This window comes from Podarcis cretensis, assembly GCF_951804945.1.
Source record: "Podarcis cretensis genome assembly, chromosome: 5".
NCBI lineage: Eukaryota > Metazoa > Chordata > Lepidosauria > Squamata > Lacertidae > Podarcis > Podarcis cretensis.
The window spans coordinates 26,798,651-26,821,124 of NC_137174.1; the positions used below are offsets into that span (position 1 = coordinate 26,798,651).

Sequence of the window (22,474 nt, forward strand, 5' to 3'; positions counted from 1 at the left end):
ATTGCACAGGGTGGTTGTGTGGCTGACACATCAGACTTAGCTCCCTGAAGAAATGATGGGATACAAATGTCACAAATGCTTTATAAACACCAGTTTTATATTCTTCTTCTTTGGTGATCACTCATAGCCAAGTAAGATTGTCTTCCATAAACCTTGTTTATGGAAATTTTATAATATAAGGAGTACTACTAAAACACATTTCATAAAGACCTCTTGCAATCTCGCTTGTCCACTGTATCCCTCTTTTTCTGCAGACAAAAGATGCCCTGAGGACTAAACTGCATTCTAACACACACACACATACACACCCTCAGCTGGGTATCAAAAGGAATTGCTAGTTGCAATATCATCACCACAAAATAAAATCTTACCTGTCCAACTAAGTCCCAGGTGATCGGCCACTATTGCCATCCTTATATCTGTCCGTTCACATGGACTCTGTGGACCTGTGATTTATAATTTATTGATTAAAAATGTGCTGTGAAAGAATTCTTAGCACTAACAGCATTTTAATACATTGTACTATGTTAACTGGTGCTCAGATCAATTGCTAAAATGACTGAGTGCCCTAAAACCTACAATAAATAAATTTTTGTCACAGATTTGAAAAAAAATGCCACCTTTATAAGGCCGAGTGTCAAACTACATGATGTTAATTGTGTAAATGAAACCAAACATGCCAACAATCTATCTACTCAACTGTTCAACAGTGCTTTAACTACTGGTGGGGTGGTGGAAAACAGTCCACCAGTACTTAAAGGGGAAAAAAAAAGTTTTCTCTGTTTGACAAAATGAGAGGTGTTTTTTTTTTGCTGTCACAAAATGAAGTCTTCTAAGACCTAAACTATTACATGAATGTATTTAGCATGCTTCACTAGCTGTCTATAGTATAGGCTTCACTTAAAGGAAGAAAGAAGAGTATAAAAGACAGCACATACAGATGACAATGACAGAATGAGAACTACAGTAAGTCACTTCACAGGCAATCACAACAGTTCATGCACTAGGATCAACAAGTTGAAAGTTTTACAAACTAGGCTTGATCTCCACGAGGTGAGCCACGAGAGCTCCAGAAACCTGACTCCCTCCATTCTCACCAGTCCTCTTACTCCTCCTCCTCTCACTGTCGGACTTTTCAATCTTTGATTTTAAAGATGCTGCCTCTGTTCTCATATCTCTAGCGGGCTTCGATGTAATGGAAGGCTGGAAAACTTGAGTGGCTTCGGACAGGGACGTGTTTCTTGACGTACTGTCTTCTTCATCGTCATCGGACACCTCTGACTGCAACTTTTTGTCTTCATCAGACAGGCGGTCCACAAGCTTTAAAGCCTCTCCACTAATTCCCTTAAAATATTCAATAGAATGTTTACATACCTCCCTAAGCTGACTCTGCTTTACTTTAACTGTTGCTGCTGCAGCGGTGGTGGTGGTGGTAGATCTTACCTTTAATGGTAATTTAGAAGGAAGCGGTTTGGCTTTGCTTCTCTCTAGCTGCTCTTGGTTTTGAACTGCTGGTGTCTTTCTAGCTATGGCTAAGTTATGCCTTTGTGTATTTTTTACAGGAATCTTAGACCTTACTTCTACATGTGGGAAAGAGCTGTTTTGTTTCCTTTTGTCAAGTTTACTATCTTGTCTGACTTTACTCACTCTGCAGGCTTGGCTACTGCTATGTGGGATAGCTTCTTTTGCTGAGGTAGCCTTTATGGGAAGTTTTGATCTCGCTCTAGTCCCTACTGGCTCTGATGACTTCTGCTGTTCTCCATGTACTTTTGGTTTACAGTGTCCTTGTGTTGCACATGTATCATTTCCTGAAGTGCTTTTCAATTGAGTAGCTTTCTGTGTGGGACACTTAGGCTCAAAATGTTCATTTAGCACTACTTTACAGGTAACGCTATCGTTAGGTAAAGCGGATGGGTCCAAATTGTTGTTGTTATTAAAATTATCTTTTTGGAAATCATGCTTTTCTGCTTCCCTACTACTTGACTGGCTTGTAACCTCCTCTATGGCTTCATATTCTAACCCCTGAACACCTGGCGTCACAGCCTCTAGCTTATCTGTCACTTCTCCAGAGACATCTTTCTTCAGCGTCATGGCGGAAGCAGAAATTCCCATTTTAATAGGTGTGCGCAATTTGGGATCAACTTTAGAAGCATTAACAGCGGTCGATGATTTCTCCAGGGAGTTACTACCGGGTGTTGCTTCCATACAATCTCCACTGGCCTGGGTGATGAGCTTACATTCAACTGTTGGTGTTTCTACTTCTCCCTCTACGTTTTTTCCTACAGCTTTGTCCCCTGACTGCAGCTGTGTGATGGCAGTGACTTTATTTTTATCCCCTTCCCCCTTGTCCCCTGACTTCCCTTCAGAAGTATGCTCACCAATCTGAAAAAATTGGAGTCTTTCTTCAACAAAATCCCTCTTGCTCATGTCAATTGCGCCACTGCGAGTCATCTCAAACATCTTCCCTTCATGAAACGGGAAGGGATTGGGCTCACTAGTTGGTGTACTTTCATCAGTTGGAGTTCTGGCTGGAGTCGTATCTGGGGTTGTCGCTTGAGATCTGTCTTCTACAGCAAGGCCAAAAGGCTTAGCCTCGTCATCCCTCGATTTGGACTCAAACACTTCATCATCACCACGGTTATTGGACCAAGGGTCAAAATCTAGGCTTTTAGTAGCTACTGTCTTAAAAGGGGTTGCAAACTCTTCATCTACTTTGTAACTGAAATATGTATCAGGAAACACAGTCCTGTCAGGGTGCCTGCCTTCCAAAGTGAAAAACTGTGCCCCTGATTTTTGTTCAGTCTTATCGGCACTTTTTTCAGCTGCTGGACATTTTGATAAAAGTTTGTTTTCTTCAGTACCAACTTTTTCTTCCTCCTCAATAACTTCCAGCTTACTTTGGCTAAAACACCGATCAGTCTGTTTCAAAATGCCTTCTGTAGCCCATATGTCTTTTTTGATTTCCACTGCTGGGCCTGCAAGTTTGGAATCACTCTCGGTTAAGCCATCATCTTCATCTTGTAGATCATACCCATCAAGAGAGTCAATTTCAGTTGCATCTGTATCATGGGAAAATTCTGCAGTGGTTGCTATGGAACACTCAGTGACAGACTGGTCATTGTTCCCATTTTGCGCAATATCATTCTGGGGAGAATCAAGGCTAAGATCAAAATCATTAGGTTTCCCATTCTCTCTTTTCGCAGGCAATTTATGCTTGGAGCCTTCCTTCTGGCCATCTTCAACGTCATTCAATTTAAACATGTATCTTTTAATGGGAACAGGCTGATACAGGGATTCATCATCGCTGGAGTCACTAAGATCTTCTCCTGGTGGCCCAGGAGAAGGTGGCTGTACTCTTATGAGTGGTTCAGCCAGCTGACATTTGTCATGTTCATCCCGTAGGTTTACTTCTATCATCTCCATTTCACTCTCAGAGGAGTGGTGCTGCTTTTCTGATTCTGTCTGATCGGCATCTAGCGGAGGAGGAGGAGGGAACTCAATGTACGCAACCCGGTTCCCTTTGGGCCTTTTATTAGAATCTCTGTCTAAGCTACTGGGCAGCACTCTGTCAATTTTTGGTGGCTCAACAATGGCCTGTTTTACAGAGGTTGACTTAGCCTCTGCTTCCTCTTCAGACTCCTCAGAAACCTCAGGGATAGGACTGGGTTTGCCTGGTATATAAGCAATTAGTGAATCAGGCGTTTTAGATGTAAACTCGTAACTCACTTCCTCTGAGCTAGGAGTTTCAGGTGTTAATGGACTTTTCCCAGAACTATCTATAAAGGACACCTGCTCTAATGTGTCATCTTCTGGACTGCCTTGTGGAGAAGGAAGCTGTTTCTGCTGCCTTGTGGTGTAAAAGCCCCCCCTTGTCTCTTGTACCGTCTTACTTTCCTGACTTACAATTTTTTTAATATTTCCTTGTTGCACCTCCCTTTCATATTGCCTCCCTACTTGAACAAAACTGACATAAACAGGTAAGGTTTTTATCTCTTTTGTGCCCTCAGCTGTTGCTAAAGGGGCTGATTTTGCCAAGTTATCACTATGAATAGAGTCAAAGTCCCTTGAGGGAGACTCCTTTCCTGGGCTATTTTCTAAAGAATCAGGTGATTTACTAAGGGATAGCTCAGCATCCTCCATAGGAGGACTTAATTTGATGTGCTTACTGCTAAACTGACAAAATTCTGAATACTTATTTTTAACATGCTCTGTATAATCAAAATTCCTCTCAGTTTTTTCCTTTGCCACACTAGCATGGGACACTTTAGCTGACAGTTCATGTGCTGCATGTTTTAGCTGTTCATGAACTCCATCGGGAATGCTAGCTGATAACATTCGTTTTTCTTCTGAAATTCTGACTGGAATGTGGGATGCAGTCAATGGTTCTTTTTTCTTTGAGGTTTTATCCATCACTTCACTGGGGGGCTCTCCTTCTCTGACAAAATATTCTCTATAAAGGACCTTTTTGGATGGAGATTTTACAGTCACTTCCTTCACCTCCTTTGAATGGGACCCACTCGTTGACACCTTGTGCTCATGCTCTGTCACAGTGATGAATTCACTGGCTCTGCCCAGATCTTTAGTCTCAGGGTGGTCAATGTGATTGTCTTTTACTGCATCCTGAACAAGCACATGGGACAGTTTTTCTTTTTGTGTGTTATGGGCAAATGTTCCAGGGCTTTCCCATGTCCTATAGACCTTTTTATCCCAATGCCCCTTGGCTGATGCAGTATCTGAGCTTGTACTGTACGCCAAACCTTTCAGCTTCTGCTCTACAAAGCCTTCTGGAACATTCTTACTTGGCATTTCATTTCTGTGTCTGAGTACATCTGAAGCAGCAGCATCTTCCATCACTTTGCCTTTACCCTGGGCACCATCTTTTAATTTGCTAGCAGGAGATTCCCTCTGTAATGTTATACTCCCATCTGCAAGGTCTACCTCTTTTGCATGCTTTTCTCTTGCATAAAACTGATAGACTGGGAGCTTGCTCTCTTGCATTTTTTTCACTGGGATTTTAGATTGAGTGTCCTGCTTCTTATCATCATGATGTAGGTCCTTATTCTTTGAGCCTATGCTCTGTTCAAACTTCAGCCTAATAGAACTGAGTTTGGATTGCTTCAGCTGGAATCCGGTTGGCGAAGCCTCGGGTGTCCTACTCTTCTGAGCTGTTCCTTTCTGCTCCATCAGCTGCTTACAGTCCTCAGTCTGTTGTGTAAGGGCCCTTCTTTCGGGACTGCTAGGCAAACTAGCTGCTTTTCTTTCATCAGCTTTTGGGAAGCTCTTCCCACAATGGCCAAAGGGTCCTCCTCTAGTCCAGTCATCCTTTGAACTCTGCACCTCAGAAATCGTCACCTTTTCGGGGCTGCTGCTGGTTGAACTATGGCCAGAGTGTGCTTCTTTCCCATTCCTTTTCTGCTGCTTTTTCTCTGGAGATTGCAGTTCATCATTCAGTTTCTCTGTTTTGTCCCGGAAGAACTGTGATACTTCTGTCAGTTTTTCTTCTGCCTCCTTAACAGTCCTGTCCACCCTGTCTTCATACATCAACTTTTCTCTACCTCTGTCTAATCTGTTCTCAGTAAAGCGCATCCACATTGCGTGCTTTGGGCTACTAACATCTCCGGTATAATGTAACACTGTCACTTTATCATAATGATCATCTTTAGACATTTTACCTACACCATTTTCTGATATATCTTTAGAGATTTTGGTGAGGATTTCTTTTGGGGGGGCTGTGGCTATTTTTTCTCTGCATCGTTTATCATGCCCCTGAAAGTCTGAGCTAAGGGGTAGAACATGGTCAGTAACTGACTCCTCAGTATCAGAGTGAGACACATCTAGCTTTTCTGAGAGCAGCATTTTCTCAGCAAACCTGTAAGACTCCCCTCTTAGTTCTGACAACTCATCGTCATGGTACTCTACTGAGTGCTGACTCAGAAGCTTCAGTGTTTTGTACGAGTCATCAGACATAAGTTGGGCAGAACTAGGGCGACTGTCTTCTTCCTGAGACACGGGAGTATTTACTCTAGAAGACTCCAGATAAGAAGGTAGGGACTCTTCTGCTGTCAGTTCTTCTTCTTCTTGCTGACCTTGTTCATCTGAACAAGGAAGAGCATCATGTTTTTCCAAATCACCTCGAGGTAAGTCTTTCTGATAAACATACATTTCTTTCTCTGGGTGCTTTTTGGTTTCTCTAATAATGACTTCAGTAGGTTCAGCCTCATTACCTTTTTCGATATGGACCTCTATTATACGCTCCAGTTTGGGTTTCATTTTGCTGTCCTTCTCTGTATGTTGTGGTGAAATTTCAGTAGACTTGCTAACATCTGGTGTTACCGAAGACTTATGTTCAAACAGACCTGCCAACTCTTTGGAAGGATCGCGTCCTGACTGAAAAGCTTTCATTATATCATGAACAGACATGGTTTCTTCAATTCTTTCTGAAGAACTCTCAGTGCACGGAGGCTTATGGTAAACCATTCTGGTAGTGGTAGTTATATGAGTTTCTTCTTTTACACGGACACCTTTACCAAGAACACATTTGTGGTCTTCATCTTCATTACTGGCTTTTATTTGAAAGGCTTTCATTTTTTCTTTGATAGACCCTCCATTTGGCCTGGGTTCCAGTTCCATAAAAGTAGGTGCCGTTTTCGTTGATGGCGGCTCTTCTGCTTGAGGTTCAGGAACTTCTTCTGATGAAGGTTCATAGCTACGGATCACGTGAACCACCTCAGTTCTTGTCTCTGTAATGACCGGAGGGATGGGTACATCATGGAAAAGTGGTTTCGGCCCTGTGCTCTCGGCGCTTTGTGGAGCTGAAGGAGTTTTCTCACTTCTTGTTTCAAAGCCACTGTCAGACAAAGGACTTTTGTCTTGGTCATGTTGGGAAAAGTCATCGGGAGACTCCAAAATAGTATCAGTTCCAAAAAAGGAATCTGCAATTTTACACAACTCTTTTTCTGAAGTAGAAGGCCTCATGGAGGCTGGAGGCATTTTAAGTTTGTGTTCTTGCAATGCAATGGCTGGTTTTAAAACTCTCTTTTGTCTCTCTTCACCTTCTCTTTTCCCCTCTTCAAACTTGTACTTCAGACTTGCCAGAGAACTACTACCAATGTCATTTGTCAAATAATCAATGACTTTAGTCAAGTTATAATCCTTTTCAGATACAGCCTTCGCTTTAATTTGCACCTTTTCAGGAATAGTTATAGGAGGATATGTCATGCCTTGCCGTCTTGCTTCATCAATCTCATCTGCACTGAACTCTACCCATTCATCCTCAGAAGAGTGTCCTTTATCATTTTTTGATAGCTTGGTTGATGCTTTCTTTTCTAAACACACATCTTTTTTCAGTATCTCACTAACTTTTACTAAGTCCTCTTTTACTTTCTCAACAATTTTAAAAGGTTCTTCATCATCTATTCTACCCTCCTTTGTTAGTTCTGGCTGGAATTCCTTGTCCTCCATTACATCTGTCTGCAATATCGCTGTCATTCTTATTAGGTCCTCTTTCATCTCAGCCACATCTTTTAACATCTCCTGACTAGAAGATAAAGAAGATGGTACGGACAACTTAAGAGCAGAGGGTGCTAAAAACAAGGATGATTTTATAGGAGATGAGGTTCGGTTAAAGTGAGGCTGTGTGCGTGTCTCTGTAGTCAATGTTTTAATAGGCGATAGCAACGCAGCTGCCGATTTGGTAAGGGAAGATGACTCTGGGAGCTTCTTTAGTGCTGGTTCAGACAAAACATTGACTACAGAATATACTGGGACTGTGATAGTTGATGAAGTTACTGACGAGGTAGTTGCTGATATTGACCCAAGAGATGTGTACAATACACCTGCAGGAGTAGTTCTTATTGACTGAAAGGCTGACGGAGTTGAAGACACATGTGACCTGAGTGGAGAAAATGGGGTTGCAGTAGTGGTTGGAAACATTTTCTCAACAGTATCAGTTGCTGTGTTAACAGCACAACTTGCAGAACTGGTTGCTGCAGTGATCTTGTCTTGAAATGTGGCTGTGGCTTTAGCTCCATTGATTAAATTGGCAGGGGACGGATATTTCAAAGGTGACATGGATCCGTTAACCATGGCTACCTCTGTATGCCCGACTGTGTGTTTCACAGGGGAAGTGAGGGATGAAGCCATCGTGACCTTAGATGGTGAAACAGCATCAACTGCTGACTTAGCAGGAGACACCACTGACTTTAAAGGTGAAGATAAAAGCGGTGATGCTGATGTGATGATTGACTTAAATGGCAAACTTGAAGAGTACATGTTAATGTTCGATTTGGGGGATGCTGGAGGCGTCATGGTAATGGATGATCTCTCCAAAAGAGACCCAGCTGTAGTCACTGGAGATGTCCGAGAGGGGAATGCGGATGCCAGCCCTTTCAAACTAGTGGCTTCTGTTACTGTGGGTGCTCTGACGAAAGAACCAGAAGAGACTTGGATATTATATGGAGGCTGTGAGACCACGGTTTTTATTGGAGAGGAGATTGTCCGAAATGATCTAATTGGAGAAGCTACATCGCTAACAGATTTAATTGAAGACGTAGTGGAGGCTCCTAATGTGGATTTGATTGGTGAAGCAGAAGAAACGGACCATATTGATTTTAATGGAGAAGCTGTTGGAGTGTTAGAGGAAGAGCTTGATAGAGAAGTGAAGCCTGATTTGGAATGCCCAGGCACAGTAATTGGTGCTGTTGTCCAAGACTGATACGGTCTTGCTGAAAAGAATGGCTTGTATGAATAGGTAGCAGGTAGGGATCTTGTTGCTCCTGCACTTCGTTCAACTGTTTCTTAAATTGTTAAACCAAAATAATCAAACGTAAAAATCAACAAAAATGATTGAAAAACAGAGAGACCAGAGAAGAAAATTGGTCAGTAAACGTTGTAATATTACAAAAAAAGCAAGTACAACTGTTTGTATGAATTAGAATGAAGTAGGTAAAATCAACAGCTAAACAGGTAGGGAAAAATAGGAATGAGTCACATAATTATGGATGATCCAAAATTAAAAAAAGAAAGAAAGAAACCAACATGAAATGAAAGACAGGAAAGCACAAGGCAACCGAGTCTGCAAACAATGAAAGAACAGAAAACACATAGAAGGAAATCCATTATGGTCCAAAGTAATAGCCACAACCAAAAATTCTTCTCTTACTTCCTATTGACTTTCTGATGTGCTAAAGTTAAGATATTAAGTATCTCAGCTCCATTTTGCCTGTTATCAGTATGTCTTTGCTTTGTGCAAGTATCAAAATTGTCCTTTGGAAAATTTCTGTCATTATATCCTTTGCAGTTTCATTAATACATTTTATATTTACTGTATAGCAGTTTCGTTAACACAAAACGGTGTAAACTTGTGCAAATGACACTGAGTAGCTAAAGTCTGCTTTGAAAACCACTCCGAACTATTTCATGCAGAACCCAAAATACCTTTAAGGTGACAGGCAATTGATGTGCAAACTGTGAAGCAACGGGAATAAAGTCAAAACTTTCTCTCTCTCCCATGCACATTTTGTATATGCTTCACTCTCACAAAGCCAATAAGAGCAAGACCTTTTCTGACTCAAGGATTAAAAGAACCAAAAAGGGGGGAAAAAGCTTTTTGCATTTGTTGGCTTTTTCATGCGATATTCCTTTTACTTGGTAAAACTTAAAAGATAAAAAGCTTCACATGAAATGACTTTAAGAAGCATTTGTCATACATAAAAATGGGAAATACGATTAATGAAAAAACGTGAGCAAGCAAAGCAACCAAACTTTAAATTTTATTCATGCATGGTTTATCATGTCAAAAACAAGCACATGGAATAAAACAGTTTGCATGGTGTACTATGCAAAATATACAAATGTTCAAAAATCTTTCCACAGGAGGCATTTAAAAAGAAGAGTACACTTTTTCTACAAGGTGTAGTGTCTTGGTACCTTTTGAAGACAGTTTTCCTAGCAGTTCAAGGAAAGCAAGCTCAACCTTCCCTATCACAAAATTAACAGGGGGCTTCCAAAGAGAGGGACTTTTCTGTGGTAGCACCATGGTTACCATACTGCACCCCTGCCAGTCAGAGTCATCTGATGATGTCTTCACTGTCTTCAGGTGCCAGTTGAGTCCATCTTGTCTGCCCATAGAAAGTGTCAATACTAATGGAAATTGTTAGAATATTGGCTGCTGGTCTTAATGTGCTGTTTACATTTTTGAAGATTTTTTTTTTATTATCTATTTTATAATGTGTTTTTATAATGTGGAACTTGCAAGCTGCCTGGAGACTATTTTCAAAAAAAGATGGGATATATATTTAAAAATAGCTAAGTAAATACTTAGCTGGGAATGTCAACTCTAGGAAGCTGTAATTTGAGATTAACATCACCAGTGTCTCTTAATATAGTAATGACTTTCAGAACTCCAGTCTTTTAGGTTACCAGTGGTGGCCTTCTCAGAGGAATAGCAGAAGGATTTTCCTTCTCTATCTTCAAAGTCAGCTGCATGTTAAAGCAGCTCCAGGCAGGGTGTACTGAGGCAGCTCTTCCCCCAACACATACACACACACGTACGTATTTGTTTGCTTTCCCAGCTGTGGGCTTGCTTTGATGGCAGTAGCTGGCTACATCTGAAAAACCAAATGCCATTTAATTTTCCTAGATGCCCTGGAGTGACACTACATTGGACGCTCGAGAGCACTGGGGAATGCACAATGGCAGGTGCCTTCCCAGCCAATGCCAGCAGGTAAGCCACCAGCTGGGGAACTTGGCAGATGCAGGTGAGGCCCTGGAGCTGCTTGAAGATGCTGGGCACTTCAAAGTGTCTTCAGCTAATGCCTTTACACCAACAGCCAGTTGTGCAGTTTTTCTCCCCTCAACCCTTCCTGTAAGGGACTCCATGCAAATGGGTGTCATTATGGGGAAGCCGGCTCACATAATCTTTGAAGTAAAGAGGGGAGGCAAGGAGAGCGGCACTTGCCTGCTCCTCTGATTTGCAAGGGCCACCACTGGTAATGTTATGACCCATGGCAGAGTTCTTTTGTCACGAATGCTTAAATGGTAAAACACAGAAACACATTAAGGCACAATCTCTTCACTAGGAACTAGCATGGAAACAAAAATACCTTCTCAGCGCAGCTTTGTCTGACATTGATATTATTTCAAACAAACTTTTGTCAGTTTTTTTTAAGGCAAACAATAATTATGTACAAAATAATCAACTGGTTCTATCCAGTAAAGAGTAAGCATTGGTAGACCAGCTTCTCTAAGAGCTGTCCATTGTACAGTGGAAAATTATGTATACATTTTTCCACTGTACACTGAGTAGTAGTTTGAAAATTTTGTACATTGGTTCTACTTCATTTGTATTTACATTTACAACACACACATGCTAACTCTGGATCAACATGACAATTTAAAAACCTACCTGTCGGGATGGTGGCTGATGGAAAACATGCTGAGTCCCAGTCAGGATCATATTCCCTATTTGCTCCCAAAGTTGCTATTTACTGCAGACAACATCTTTGCAGGTAAACAGCCACCAAGGGACAATTCTGAGAAGAAAAATCAATGCTGGGCCCTGATTCTGACTGAGGTTCCACCCAGATGTTTTTGCTTTAAAATAAAGATTCAGCACATTTTTTTAAATGCATTTCTAATGTAAATTGGCTCTCTGCTACAGCCATGTTAGTGCCCATCTACTAACAAGCCAGGTTCAAGGTCCTTGGATGAATTTACAAAGCCCTGAACAACTTAGGTCCAGGGTTCCTCAGGGACCACACAACTTGATCACTGAAATCATCTGCAGGAATGTTGCTGGACATTCCCTAAATGTGTGAGGCTCATTTGGGGGGGGGGGGGCGAAATGCAACAAACATACATATAAAGAACATTTTAAAAACAGCTCATCTGTTTGGTAGTGCAAACTACTACAGTGAACAGTGAACTCTTAAGTGTGTAATTCTCTTCTACATTCTCTTCAAAAGTGTTTTTGATCTGTGTTTTGCTGGTCAATATGTTACCAACTCCATAAAACTTACTATGATTTAACCACCTCATCTTATTAAAGGTAGAATAGCCTGTCTTCTTTTGCTATAGAAGTACTGATTAGTGAGTCCACCCTAATGATCCTTTTAGTCCATGGATATTTCAAGAGACAAACTATGGTTTATTAGCCTGAATTTCCCAAGTTATCTGCACTCCAAAGGGTTCTTGGATAAATGGAGACTCTTGCTTGTTAAATCAGGCATTTTCCAATGACACCAAAACATGACATTTATAGAAAAAATGTCTCTTCTTGTGAAAGATCAGTTTACAGCATTAGTAGGTTTGTTAAGAAACTCACTCATTCCAGGCTCAGTCAGATAGCTGTAGCGCTTACGTAAAGCAAGGGACACAAAGTTCTGTCGCCGGTCTGTTTTCTCAGTCTGTAACAAAGCATACTTCCGTTTGGTACCTTTAACATACAGTTGCTGCTGTCTAGAGCAGGTTTCTTTCTTTTAATTAATGAATTAACATTCCACTTTTCAAAATATTGTCCAAAGTGGCAGACAGAATATACCAATAATTCTTGTTCGTTTTTGTTTAAATGGGAAGATAACACACACATACCCTTACATATTTTTAGATCTTCAGGAGAACTAATTGTACCTTGGAGAAGAATATTTGCAACTAAAGTGTGCTATGAGCTTATATGGAGAGTGGAGCAGTGACTTGCACTTCTTCAGCATAGCATTTTACCTATCACCCTATAAAGCAGATCAGTCTCAGACAGGGCAACCAATGCGCTTACATAGCTGAGTATGGATTTCACCCCATTTCTTCCACAGCAAAGTCATGCCATGAAAGTGAATGAGTATATTTTTGTCACACTTCCCCTACACACACTCCCCTTTCTACGAAGGCCTCATTCATTCATATATAAACTGCTTTGAGGTTTTTATTTACAATCAAGTGGTATAATTTTAAGAATGAAATAATAAAGTAAGCTAAGTTCAAGTTACAGCCCAATCCACTTCTGTTTTTAAAGTTATCCCTGCTCACAGATTCAAATTCCACCCGCCCCCCCAATCCCTTATTTCTACCAAGCCTGCACCTGAAATTACATTTTACCAACATTCAAGTCTTGTAACTATGAGATGTGTGTTGTCTTTGAAGAATAGGTTTACAAAGTTCTCATTTCATTGCTAAAGCTTCTTGAGCTTATTTGGAGAGAACAAACATCTTGAGGCCTAATCAGGTGCTATCCAAATCTAGGATTCAACCTCTTGGAGCAGGCTTTGGGCACACCCATTTACTCCCTTCTCACAGACTGAAGGGCATGAGGGTTCATGTTTTGTATGATCATGGGATCTACCTGACCTTATAAGACAACTGAGTTCTGCCTCACAGGCTCAGAGATCCTTTGTTAGAACAAACATAGGATCTCCCATTCACTAGCTGTTGTCTGTTCACATTGAGGGAAGCTGGGGAAGGCTGTGGGATGCAGCATGAGCCCAAGGCCTGCTCCTAATATCACCCCAGGTGGAATCCTGGAAAGAAAGAAAAAAACCCAGTACTCTAACAGGCCTTGTGTCATGAAAGAAATCTATCCATTCTTAAAGTGAAAGACACAGATTTTAAAGACACATGGTATTAAGATGAATGTTGGCAAAATGTAACACGATAAACATTGTTAGTAATTTAGAGAACATGTAAAACATGGCCAGATATCACACACCTGTTTCTTTAAGGAACCTTTGTGAGTTGCTAAGCCTTAATTTTTGTATTACAAAGCACCATCATTGTAAATCATCCATATCATATAGCTAGCATTTTAGTAATCATTTTTGGCACACATAAGGCTACAGTTAGACATGTAGAATATCACTACAGCTGTAACTTAGGCCAGCCAAATAAGTTCTTCAAAAATCAATTTGTTGCAAAAGCACATATATCACAATGTACACCTACTTTAAAGGAACTACATAAAGGACAAAGATAAATAAATGAAAAGAGGAATGGACTGGGATTTTTATAAATATGCAGAAATGCAGGGATGCAGATTAGAAAGCAGGTTACAATCACTAACAGATTACAACTTGCTTCAAAAATCTCTATACGGGTTGTAGATCTGTTTTTAGTAAAGTTTCTAGATGCTAATAGTGGTGTTTTTAAAGATATATATTTAGTTTGGTAAGAAAATAGGACAAGTCAAAAAGTACTTTTGGGTTTTTTGTTTAGACGACCAATCCCCATGGGCTGTTATAATATCTAAAGATGCTGTCCTGCTAAGCTCAATCACATTTTAAGGCCCTATTGATTTCAGTGGGAGAACAGAACACAAGCTTAACTTCCTTAGTGCTTAACTTTGCCTGAATCATGCTTTCATCTTCCTTTACACTGTGTCTCCCAGTGAACAAGAGAGTCATAAATTTCACAGAGACAACAGTCAGAAACCATGAATCCCATGGTGCTGATCCATCTGCTTCCTCCAAGGGAGCAAGTGGCTTGCAGCTTCCAGTCAGGAGCCATTCTTCTAAAGGTAATTATTGCAGGACCACTAGGCCTGGGATACCCCAGCAAAGGATTTGCTGGGTCTCAGTTGCCTATTGGGTATTGGGAGGAGGAATGGACAGGCAAGACAGTGTAGTTTGCTGTATTAAAGAGAATTAAAAATACTGTCTAGCTGGAACTAAGGAAGTGGAAGGAAAATAGCTTCTCTGCTGCTGCTCACCTAGATGAATAGCAATGGGTATAATCAAGGGATCTCCTTCAAAACCTCATGCATGCATCCAGTGGTCTGTTTCTCTCTGGGTGTACAAGCTATTCCCGCGAAGAGGAGAAGGCAGAATGCTGGGGTCTCTGTGTGAAGCAAGCATGCAAGAGCTCCCCACAATTGGTAAACGGTCAGGTGCTTTGCTTTGTGCAAAGCAGAAGACATAGAATATCTAAGTCTAGTGAAGAGTGAGGGCAGAGGGACAGAGGCTAGGCTCATATTGTTCCAAGCACATGTTATTGGCTTCATTTATTTGGTTTAGTAAATCTTTTTTGTGATACCATATATCTTTAATGGATAAGAATTCTGATTATAATAAAAAGTAAAATAAAAGACAGTGTTTATATTACCTCATCATCTTGATCTGACTCTGTTTCCTTTTGGTCCCAAGATGCATTGCAGAGACAAGGAATATTATAATGGACAGCAGGGAAAAGAATATCAGGATATGAAAAGGACCAAGTAAGGGAGCACAAAAAATGCAAGCTAATTTATAAAAGGCAAAACAAACCCAAAATGTCAACAGAATATAAATTAACAAACAAAACTTTACATCGAATGCAAATCAACACATGACATTACTAAAAGCATAAAGTATATGAACTGTAAGCTGAAGCATGAATTGTAAACGGAGGACCCGGTAATCAAAAATTGCAGAAATGCAGCACCACAGTAACAAGTCTCAAAAAGCTTTCTGCATACATGAAAACATTAAGACATAAAACAGGCTTAATCAGATTGCAAAGCATTCGCATTACTAGTGGTTCATTACAATCAGCAAAAAGAAAAAAAGAAAGAAATTAAACTAGCCTTAGTGATCGTACCTTTTTGTGTGCTGGCAAGGTGATATTCAAATTGCAAACAGCTGTTTGCGGCAGACCCTTTGTAGTCTTTGGTTCTTTCAGAAATGATAAGCGACCACAAGGTTCTTGGCTGGTGTCTCTAATCTATATATATATAAAATGTTCACACACTGGTTTGAAATGTTTACAGTCCTTTGGGTTCCATTAAATTTAGTTTAGCTATTAGCTCTAATTTAAAAACAAAACACGCAAAGAAACCCCAAAATCTAAGTTCCTTGAACCATACAATGGGAAGGCACCTGATAATTATCAAATCAAATGCCTTGTGCTGAAACAGGATCTCCAAACATTAATTCTCATCTGTCCTACACATTAATCCTCCACATTATTTCTACCACAGGGTGTTACAAACACAAAGCTAAAGCAATTACAAGGTGTCTGCATTATTCCAAGGACAGTTTAATAAGAATAATAAGAAGCTGGCCAAAGTTTGAGATTGCATTTAATTATCTAAAGCATTTATAGCCATCCTGCCTTTCCATCATAATAAGACCGGTGACTTAAAATTTTTAAAAAGAAAACTTCTACAATAAAATCCAGTAAAACCACAAAGTCAAACTGAGCCAATTGATAGTAGCAAAAAGGAAATATATTAAATTAAATAAAAACATAAATAATTGACAGCCCAGACATGCAATATCTTATTCAATTGCCAACTAATTGCCAAGTGGTAATACGGACCTTTCCCTGGTCACCACCTAATTAAGCTTCATGGGTGGGGGTGGTAAGATCATAATTATGGATGATCATAATTATGTGAAAAGGTGGCATATGAACAAACTAAATCCATCCATCCATCAATATGGAAGAAAGTGGTCTTTCTGGCAACCTAGACTTAAGGCCAGAAAGAAAAAACCTCTCATTTTTGTCTGGAAACAAATTAAAGTGCTTAAACTAAATCAACAAGGTAACAACACAAGCCACTCGGTGGCTGCATTTTCTCCTGTTTTGGAGATGGCATTCTGAAGGTATAATGTGAACACTGGCAACCTGGCTAACATGGTAACTTTTTTGCACATGGGTGTTGTGGTTATTTAAATGCTTCTTTTAAAGAACTGCCAACTCCAACCATTTAAGGGGCTTTACAAACACATTTAAAATCCTAACAAAATCACAACTCAGAAGTAAAATTAAAATGCAGTTGAGTAGCAGTCCATAAAATATATATTTTTGTAAAGAAGCAGATTGGCCTTTTAAACTTTGCTTAATAAGTGGTACAAAGCTTTCTAAATACTAGCAAGGAGGTAAACCGAAGCCCATCATCTTGAAGTTCATCCCAGAGCCCTGGAGCTCATTTCTGCCAGCAACCTAATTTCCTCAGTGTACCTTAAGCAGGCTTCAAACCTGCCATTCCCAATTAGTGGGATGGCGGCTCACATCTCGTGGTAGCAATATGCCGTTGCACAGGTGAAGTGGATGGCGCACCTTTTCCAAACACCACAGACAAACAGAGGCTTTGAAAAACACACACAAACACACAAGGTTTGTCATCACGCAGGAACAGTTTTCTCATTGTGACTGCTCCAGTGCGGTTTTACTTTTACCTTGATAGAAAATGGCAGTCTATTTTCTTTGAAAGCATAAAAATTAAATACAAGCTGCTGTCCTCCTTTTGTCAAAGGGGCTAGATTCCCGTAGCAATCCACATAAATAGGCTTTCCTTCCAAAACCTGTTGGGTCAACAATAAATCTGTTAGATCTATTTCCGTGCCGAACTATTGCAATAAACAGTAAGCATCCCAACTGTTAAATTACTATTTAAACCCACAGTTAAAGTTGCCTTTCAACATGGCTTCACTGCAGCATTTTCAACAGGAAGAGATGTGTGGTATGTTCTTTGGTGGGGGGGGGGGGGAAGGTCAGTCAAGACTACAGATATTTATTTCTAAACTGACCCTTCAACAGCCAGCTGGCAATTTTAGCTATGCAAAGCTCAGTTCTTTACTTCTTTCTTTCTTTCTCCACCCCGCCCCCCCGATAAAAGGACTCATGGACAATGTGAAAGTAAGTTCACACATTCCACTACTTGTCCGTCATGCCTAGGTGTACCAGGAAGAAAGGGGGTAAGCAATGCCCCGGGGTTCTGGAAGACATGAACTGAATTACACTAGCATCTTACTCCATTCAAATTAAATAAAACATTTTGAACAGATAGATTTGTGTATTGGAAGCATTTGCTTAGCAAGATTGGGCATATTATATCCATCCTTAGGCATCTATGCTCAAGCTTATTGGACTCAGGTGTAGAAAAATTAAACTGACAATAGTCATTGTTTTGATGTCTCTTGATACTTTACCGACAATGCAATCTTGAATTTGTTTAGAGACGCAGGAAATTTGTAACTGTCTTGACAGCTGTGAATAGACTGGTTTTAAAGTGCCTGAAATATCTGAATTGGCCAGGCTAACTGATAAACACAGTGATGTTTACTGTATTGACAGGTTTATAGACACAATTTATTCTTTATTAAAATATGAACTGTAACTTTTAGAAAGGAATATATTTTTAAAAGCCCCTACAAAGCCTGTAGATCTACAATAGGCCTTTACTGTGGAATGATGGTATACCTCAATATCTTTACTTCTTGCAACTTCTTCAAAGTTTTCTTGCTGCTCCAAAGTTTTGTCGACTTTATCATCTGTCATGCAGAAGCAGCGCAGATTGGATTCCACCGCATCATTCATTTTGGCAAAAATGACAAACTTGGCCATGTAGGGAACACATATTAATTCCCTATAAAGCTGTGTGGCCAACCCGACAGTTTCGTGAACTTGATGGCAGTCTGCTAGCCAAAATCTGGATGCACATACATAGATGTAAAGACCAATCAGTCCATCTTTATACAATGGTAATTTCCCACCATAACTTTACCGTGGTTTGAACTACCTCTCCAGCTAACAGAACCAAGTCACATTCCTGGGTTTTCTAACTTACTTTTTATTATATATACTTATAAATTACTTCTGGCAAAACTTGGAGATGGCTGATCTGAGAACTGTCAAAGCATGTTATAGACATGTTCAATACAATATTTATTATTTTTTTCTGGTCTGCTCATAATGTGCTGTGTTGGTTTTCTGTAATCTAGGAAAAGGGAAATCTCCACTGCTGATGGCTGTGCTGCACACCTTGGAGGCCAGATCTGCCACCTCCTTGGCAAACGAGCACTTCTGCACATTGGTGATGTGTGTGGAAAAACAGATCTCAGTGAGCAGAAGGAACTGAATGTTGTGGAAACTGCTCCTTTGTATAATATCTAGATACCAATATTGGAAGAATGACAGATTACTAAGGCACTGGCGCCACTCTGTTAAAAACAACAAGATGTGATTAGGAGCACCAAAATCTGAGGAGAAATTCAGATGGGAGGATTTTATTTTTTCTGGTAAACATCCCTAGTTATGAATCTATTTTTGCTCCTCTCCTCTCCCATCAGTAAAAAAAGTCCTGCTATTGAGCTAGTTATTCCAGTGTGTAGCACTCAAGTTATTCTGATCTTCATAATACAACCTGTATGCCTTAATAAAGTATAATTATTTGTGTTTCATTTGCTTTTACTGTACCTGGCTGAAACGTTGGTTGTGAAAGAGACACAATCATTTACAAAAGTCAGTGGAGTGGTTCCTGTGATGTCTTCCCACTGAGCTGGTGAAGTACCTCCTAGGAAATAAAAGATGAAGTCACACTTGTTTAAAGGGAACTGATTTTTTACATAGATCTGAAATAGTGCTTTAGGTTTGCACTTTATCTTAGTTTTATTTATACATAATAATTGGTGTGGGAAGTTTCTGAAACACTCATATAATGTGGTGATCATATGGAATGGATTCCTTTTCAGAGGGAAGGACATGAAAGGTCTGTAATATTTAAGGTGGGCAATATAGTGCTTGGATTGCAGAAGGGCAGGGCAGAACTGGGGAGAGCTGGTCCTCGCCTCTGCAGGATTGCAGAGGGATGGGCAACCAGTGGCGCTAGGTCAACACCGCAACCCCTGTGCCTAATTACAAAAGCTCCCTGCAAAACCGTCAGTTCTGGACTTTGGCCAAAGCCATCTGTCTCCACCCCAGCAGTCCACTGGACAAGAAGGGGGACAGTTAAGGAGAGAGAAAGGGGTGTTGGGTGGGTGTGTGGAGAAAAGGGGGCGTGACAAAAAGAGAGAAAGGTGATGACCCCACACACTGCTGGCTTTGGCTGATTCCATATGTGATATGCAGTACCAAGGAGACGCTCCTGGGGGAAATACAACTCTTGAGAGAGGGGAAGAGGAAAAATTTGCCCAATTTAGAAAAGATACGTTGAATAAATGGGGATGCCCTTCCTTATGCCTTTGTCTAACCTGTTATGCTACACAGTAGCCGAAGGCTGGGTGTCGTGTCTCCTTTGTATCCATTGGTTATCCCTTCCCCTGATGGGGGTGGCACAGGAATTGTCATGGTGATTGGCTTATGGAATTTTCTTCTTCTTGGTTCCACAGTGACAATGGGGCTGAATGTTGCTTTGTTACCAAGGATTTTCTTGACTGTTTCATCTGGAACTGGTTGAGCCTATTTTCAATATAGGAAAAAGAGATTCCAAAATCATGGGATATAAGATTCTCAAACATGCAATTTATAGTTACAGGTAGGTAGCCGTGTTGGTCTGCTGTAGTTGAAACAAAATAAAAAAAAATCCTTCCAGTAGTACCATACTTTACCTAGATGTTATTTTTCTGTAAAATTTCTGTTGCTGTTATACAGCATAAATGCTACACAAATCCAGGATTTTAGGGTAAAATTCAACAAGCCCCAAACTTCAGGTTGTATTCAACTTTTACTCAGCGAAGACCTATTGAATTAATGAACCTAAATTTGTTACAGCCATTGTTTTCAATGAGTCTACTCAAAGTTAGCTGAATGCAACCCCTTCTTCTTTTTGGATTTCTTATCAGTTTCAACAATGTCATCTGGTTCACTGAAATGGGGGACCTAACTAAAATCCAACAACTGCAAGGTGAAAATATCTGTTGTATGTAGGTGGATTTGCTGTAAAAATATGGATTTCATCCAGAATGCCGCTGTTCCCTGCTTAGCAGATGCTTATATTACAGATCTGAATAAGGTTCACTGGGATGACCAAACGCTAAGGTGGGCAGGATAGGTAAGCTTTTAACAAGTTACACAGAAGTGGGCATTTTGGCAGTTACAATTTGCCATGCAGGAGGGAGAAGAGCTGCTCCTTTTATTAAGAGGCCAGACTGAACAGCACACTTCTTAGGAAGTGGTGTACTGTGTAGAGGGGAGCGTGTGGGCAGGTCCTCTGCTCACTGTCCCACTTCTGCCATTCACACATGCTTCCTACACATGTAAGGTTCAATGCATGCAGGTAAGAAATGTGGTTGATTTCCTCATTATATCAGGAATTTGTGTTTGTGGGTGGATGGGTATGTTGAACTATAGGCATATAGGCATAATCCATCCTTGTGTCTACATGAAGGAATGGTGGGCAGGCTGAAGCTGCAGGCACTCATTTCCCTCAACCTGTTAGGCCAGATCTAGGTAGGTACATCAGGACGTGGGTGGTGCTGTGGGTTAAACCAGAGCCTAGGACTTGCCAATCAGAAGGTTGGTGGTTTGAATCCCCACAACGGGGTGAGCTCCCGTTGCTCAGTCCCTGCTCCTGCCAACCTAGCAGTTCGAAAGCACGTCAAAGTGCAAGTAGATAAATAAGTACCGCTCCGGCGGGAAGGTAAACGGTGTTTCCGTGCGCTGCGCTGGTTCGCCAGAAGCGGCTTAGTCATGCTGGCCACATGACCCGGAAGCTGTACACTGGCTCCCTGGGCCAGTAAAGCGAGATGAGCGCTGCAACCCCAGAGTCGGTCACGACTAGACCTAATGGTCAGGGGTCCCTTTACCTTTACCTTTAGGGAGGTACATCATCTGATCCGGCCCCGTTAAACCTTACTTCTGGTTTTCAAAAATGAAAAGAAAGGCTCATCTTATTACCTGCAGGCCCACTCGTATCCGCTTAGTTAATGCTCCTTCAGGGAAGGAAGCCTGGACTCGAGGCACAGTTGTGCTGCTCAGAATGCCACCCTCTGGACCAATCTGGTTGCTTTCTTGCTTAATTCGTGAAACCACAGCAAAGTACTGAGGAAAGTCCTTCGTGACAATTCTGCAGATACGCTTCTTCTCAAGTTCCTCTGCGCTGTCCAATTCTATGCAAGGGAAAATCAGAAATGTATATAAATATTTATAAATATTACTGCTCAGGTATTATGAGTGGGCTTTTTAAGACAGTTTCAGCCTTGTCCAAGAAAGTCTTTGGGTTGCTTTGAATACTAACGCATATGCTGTCCTCAATGTAATGTTTTCTGGAAGAACCTCTTCCTGTTCCATTTCAAGGCTGAAAAAAATCTGTAACAGCAAGCTGGACTTAACATTAGTTTTGTTGGATTTGAACACCCAGCCTGAATAGGAATTTGGTGTAACTCAGTAATGCACAGACTGCACTGCGAATACTGATTGGACCACATGAAAGATACTATTTTATTTACTCTTATTTACCCCTTTCTGGTTTAACGTGGCTATTTCATTTTGATCTGATAAAAGGCTAAGTAATCACCTTTATAATCAACCTCATGACAGAAAGGTGTATTAATGAAAGGAACAAAATGTGAATCTGCATCCAAACTTTTTTCGTTTGGGGTTTTGGTTTATTGGGAGATAAGAAGTATCTCATAACTCAGTTGGTTAGATTAGCTCATGGTGGTCTGATCTGAGGAAATGCCAGATGAATATAAAAAATATTATTTATGCATTTAATAAATGAATATTTCACCATTCAATGTGCAACATTTCTTGGTTATATGTTCCACTTTTAAAGGCTGGTTCCATTTTT

At 40.6% G+C, this 22,474-nt stretch overlaps 2 protein-coding genes across 57 annotated transcripts in view; one reads left to right on the plus strand and one right to left on the minus strand.

Moving 5' to 3' along the window:
- LOC307215936 (uncharacterized protein) overlaps window positions 1-22,474 on the plus strand; it is a 125,234-nt gene that overhangs the window by 29,514 nt on the left and 73,246 nt on the right. For 9 of the 33 annotated variants that reach the window (XR_013838717.1, XR_013838723.1, XR_013838730.1 and 6 more), the window contains 3 exons: window positions 10,640-10,757; window positions 14,372-14,500; window positions 15,126-15,196. The exons of 5 other annotated variants lie outside the window; for them this stretch is intronic. Coding sequence is in view for 4 of the 28 variants with exons in the window: in XM_079975775.1 (XP_079831901.1) it covers window positions 10,640-10,757; window positions 14,372-14,500; window positions 15,126-15,154 (276 nt within the window). In the remaining 24 variants the exon portion in view is untranslated. 19 more of the 33 variants (XR_013838725.1, XR_013838742.1, XR_013838744.1 and 16 more) reach the window with 13 other exon arrangements.
- The window catches only part of ANK3 (ankyrin 3), a 388,986-nt gene that overhangs the window by 16,019 nt on the left and 350,493 nt on the right, over window positions 1-22,474 (minus strand). For 21 of the 24 annotated variants that reach the window (XM_079975546.1, XM_079975564.1, XM_079975542.1 and 18 more), the window contains 10 exons: window positions 21,580-21,791; window positions 19,935-20,142; window positions 19,162-19,258; window positions 18,166-18,394; window positions 17,142-17,267; window positions 15,559-15,681; window positions 15,085-15,111; window positions 12,323-12,404; window positions 1,098-8,795; window positions 372-446 (listed from right to left, as the gene is read on the minus strand). In XM_079975546.1, coding sequence (XP_079831672.1) covers window positions 372-446; window positions 1,098-8,795; window positions 12,323-12,404; window positions 15,085-15,111; window positions 15,559-15,681; window positions 17,142-17,267; window positions 18,166-18,394; window positions 19,162-19,258; window positions 19,935-20,142; window positions 21,580-21,791 — 8,877 coding nt within the window. The remainder of the gene's footprint in view (window positions 1-371; window positions 447-1,097; window positions 8,796-12,322; window positions 12,405-15,084; window positions 15,112-15,558; window positions 15,682-17,141; window positions 17,268-18,165; window positions 18,395-19,161; window positions 19,259-19,934; window positions 20,143-21,579; window positions 21,792-22,474) is intronic. The other 3 variants (XM_079975557.1, XM_079975555.1, XM_079975547.1) reach the window with 2 other exon arrangements.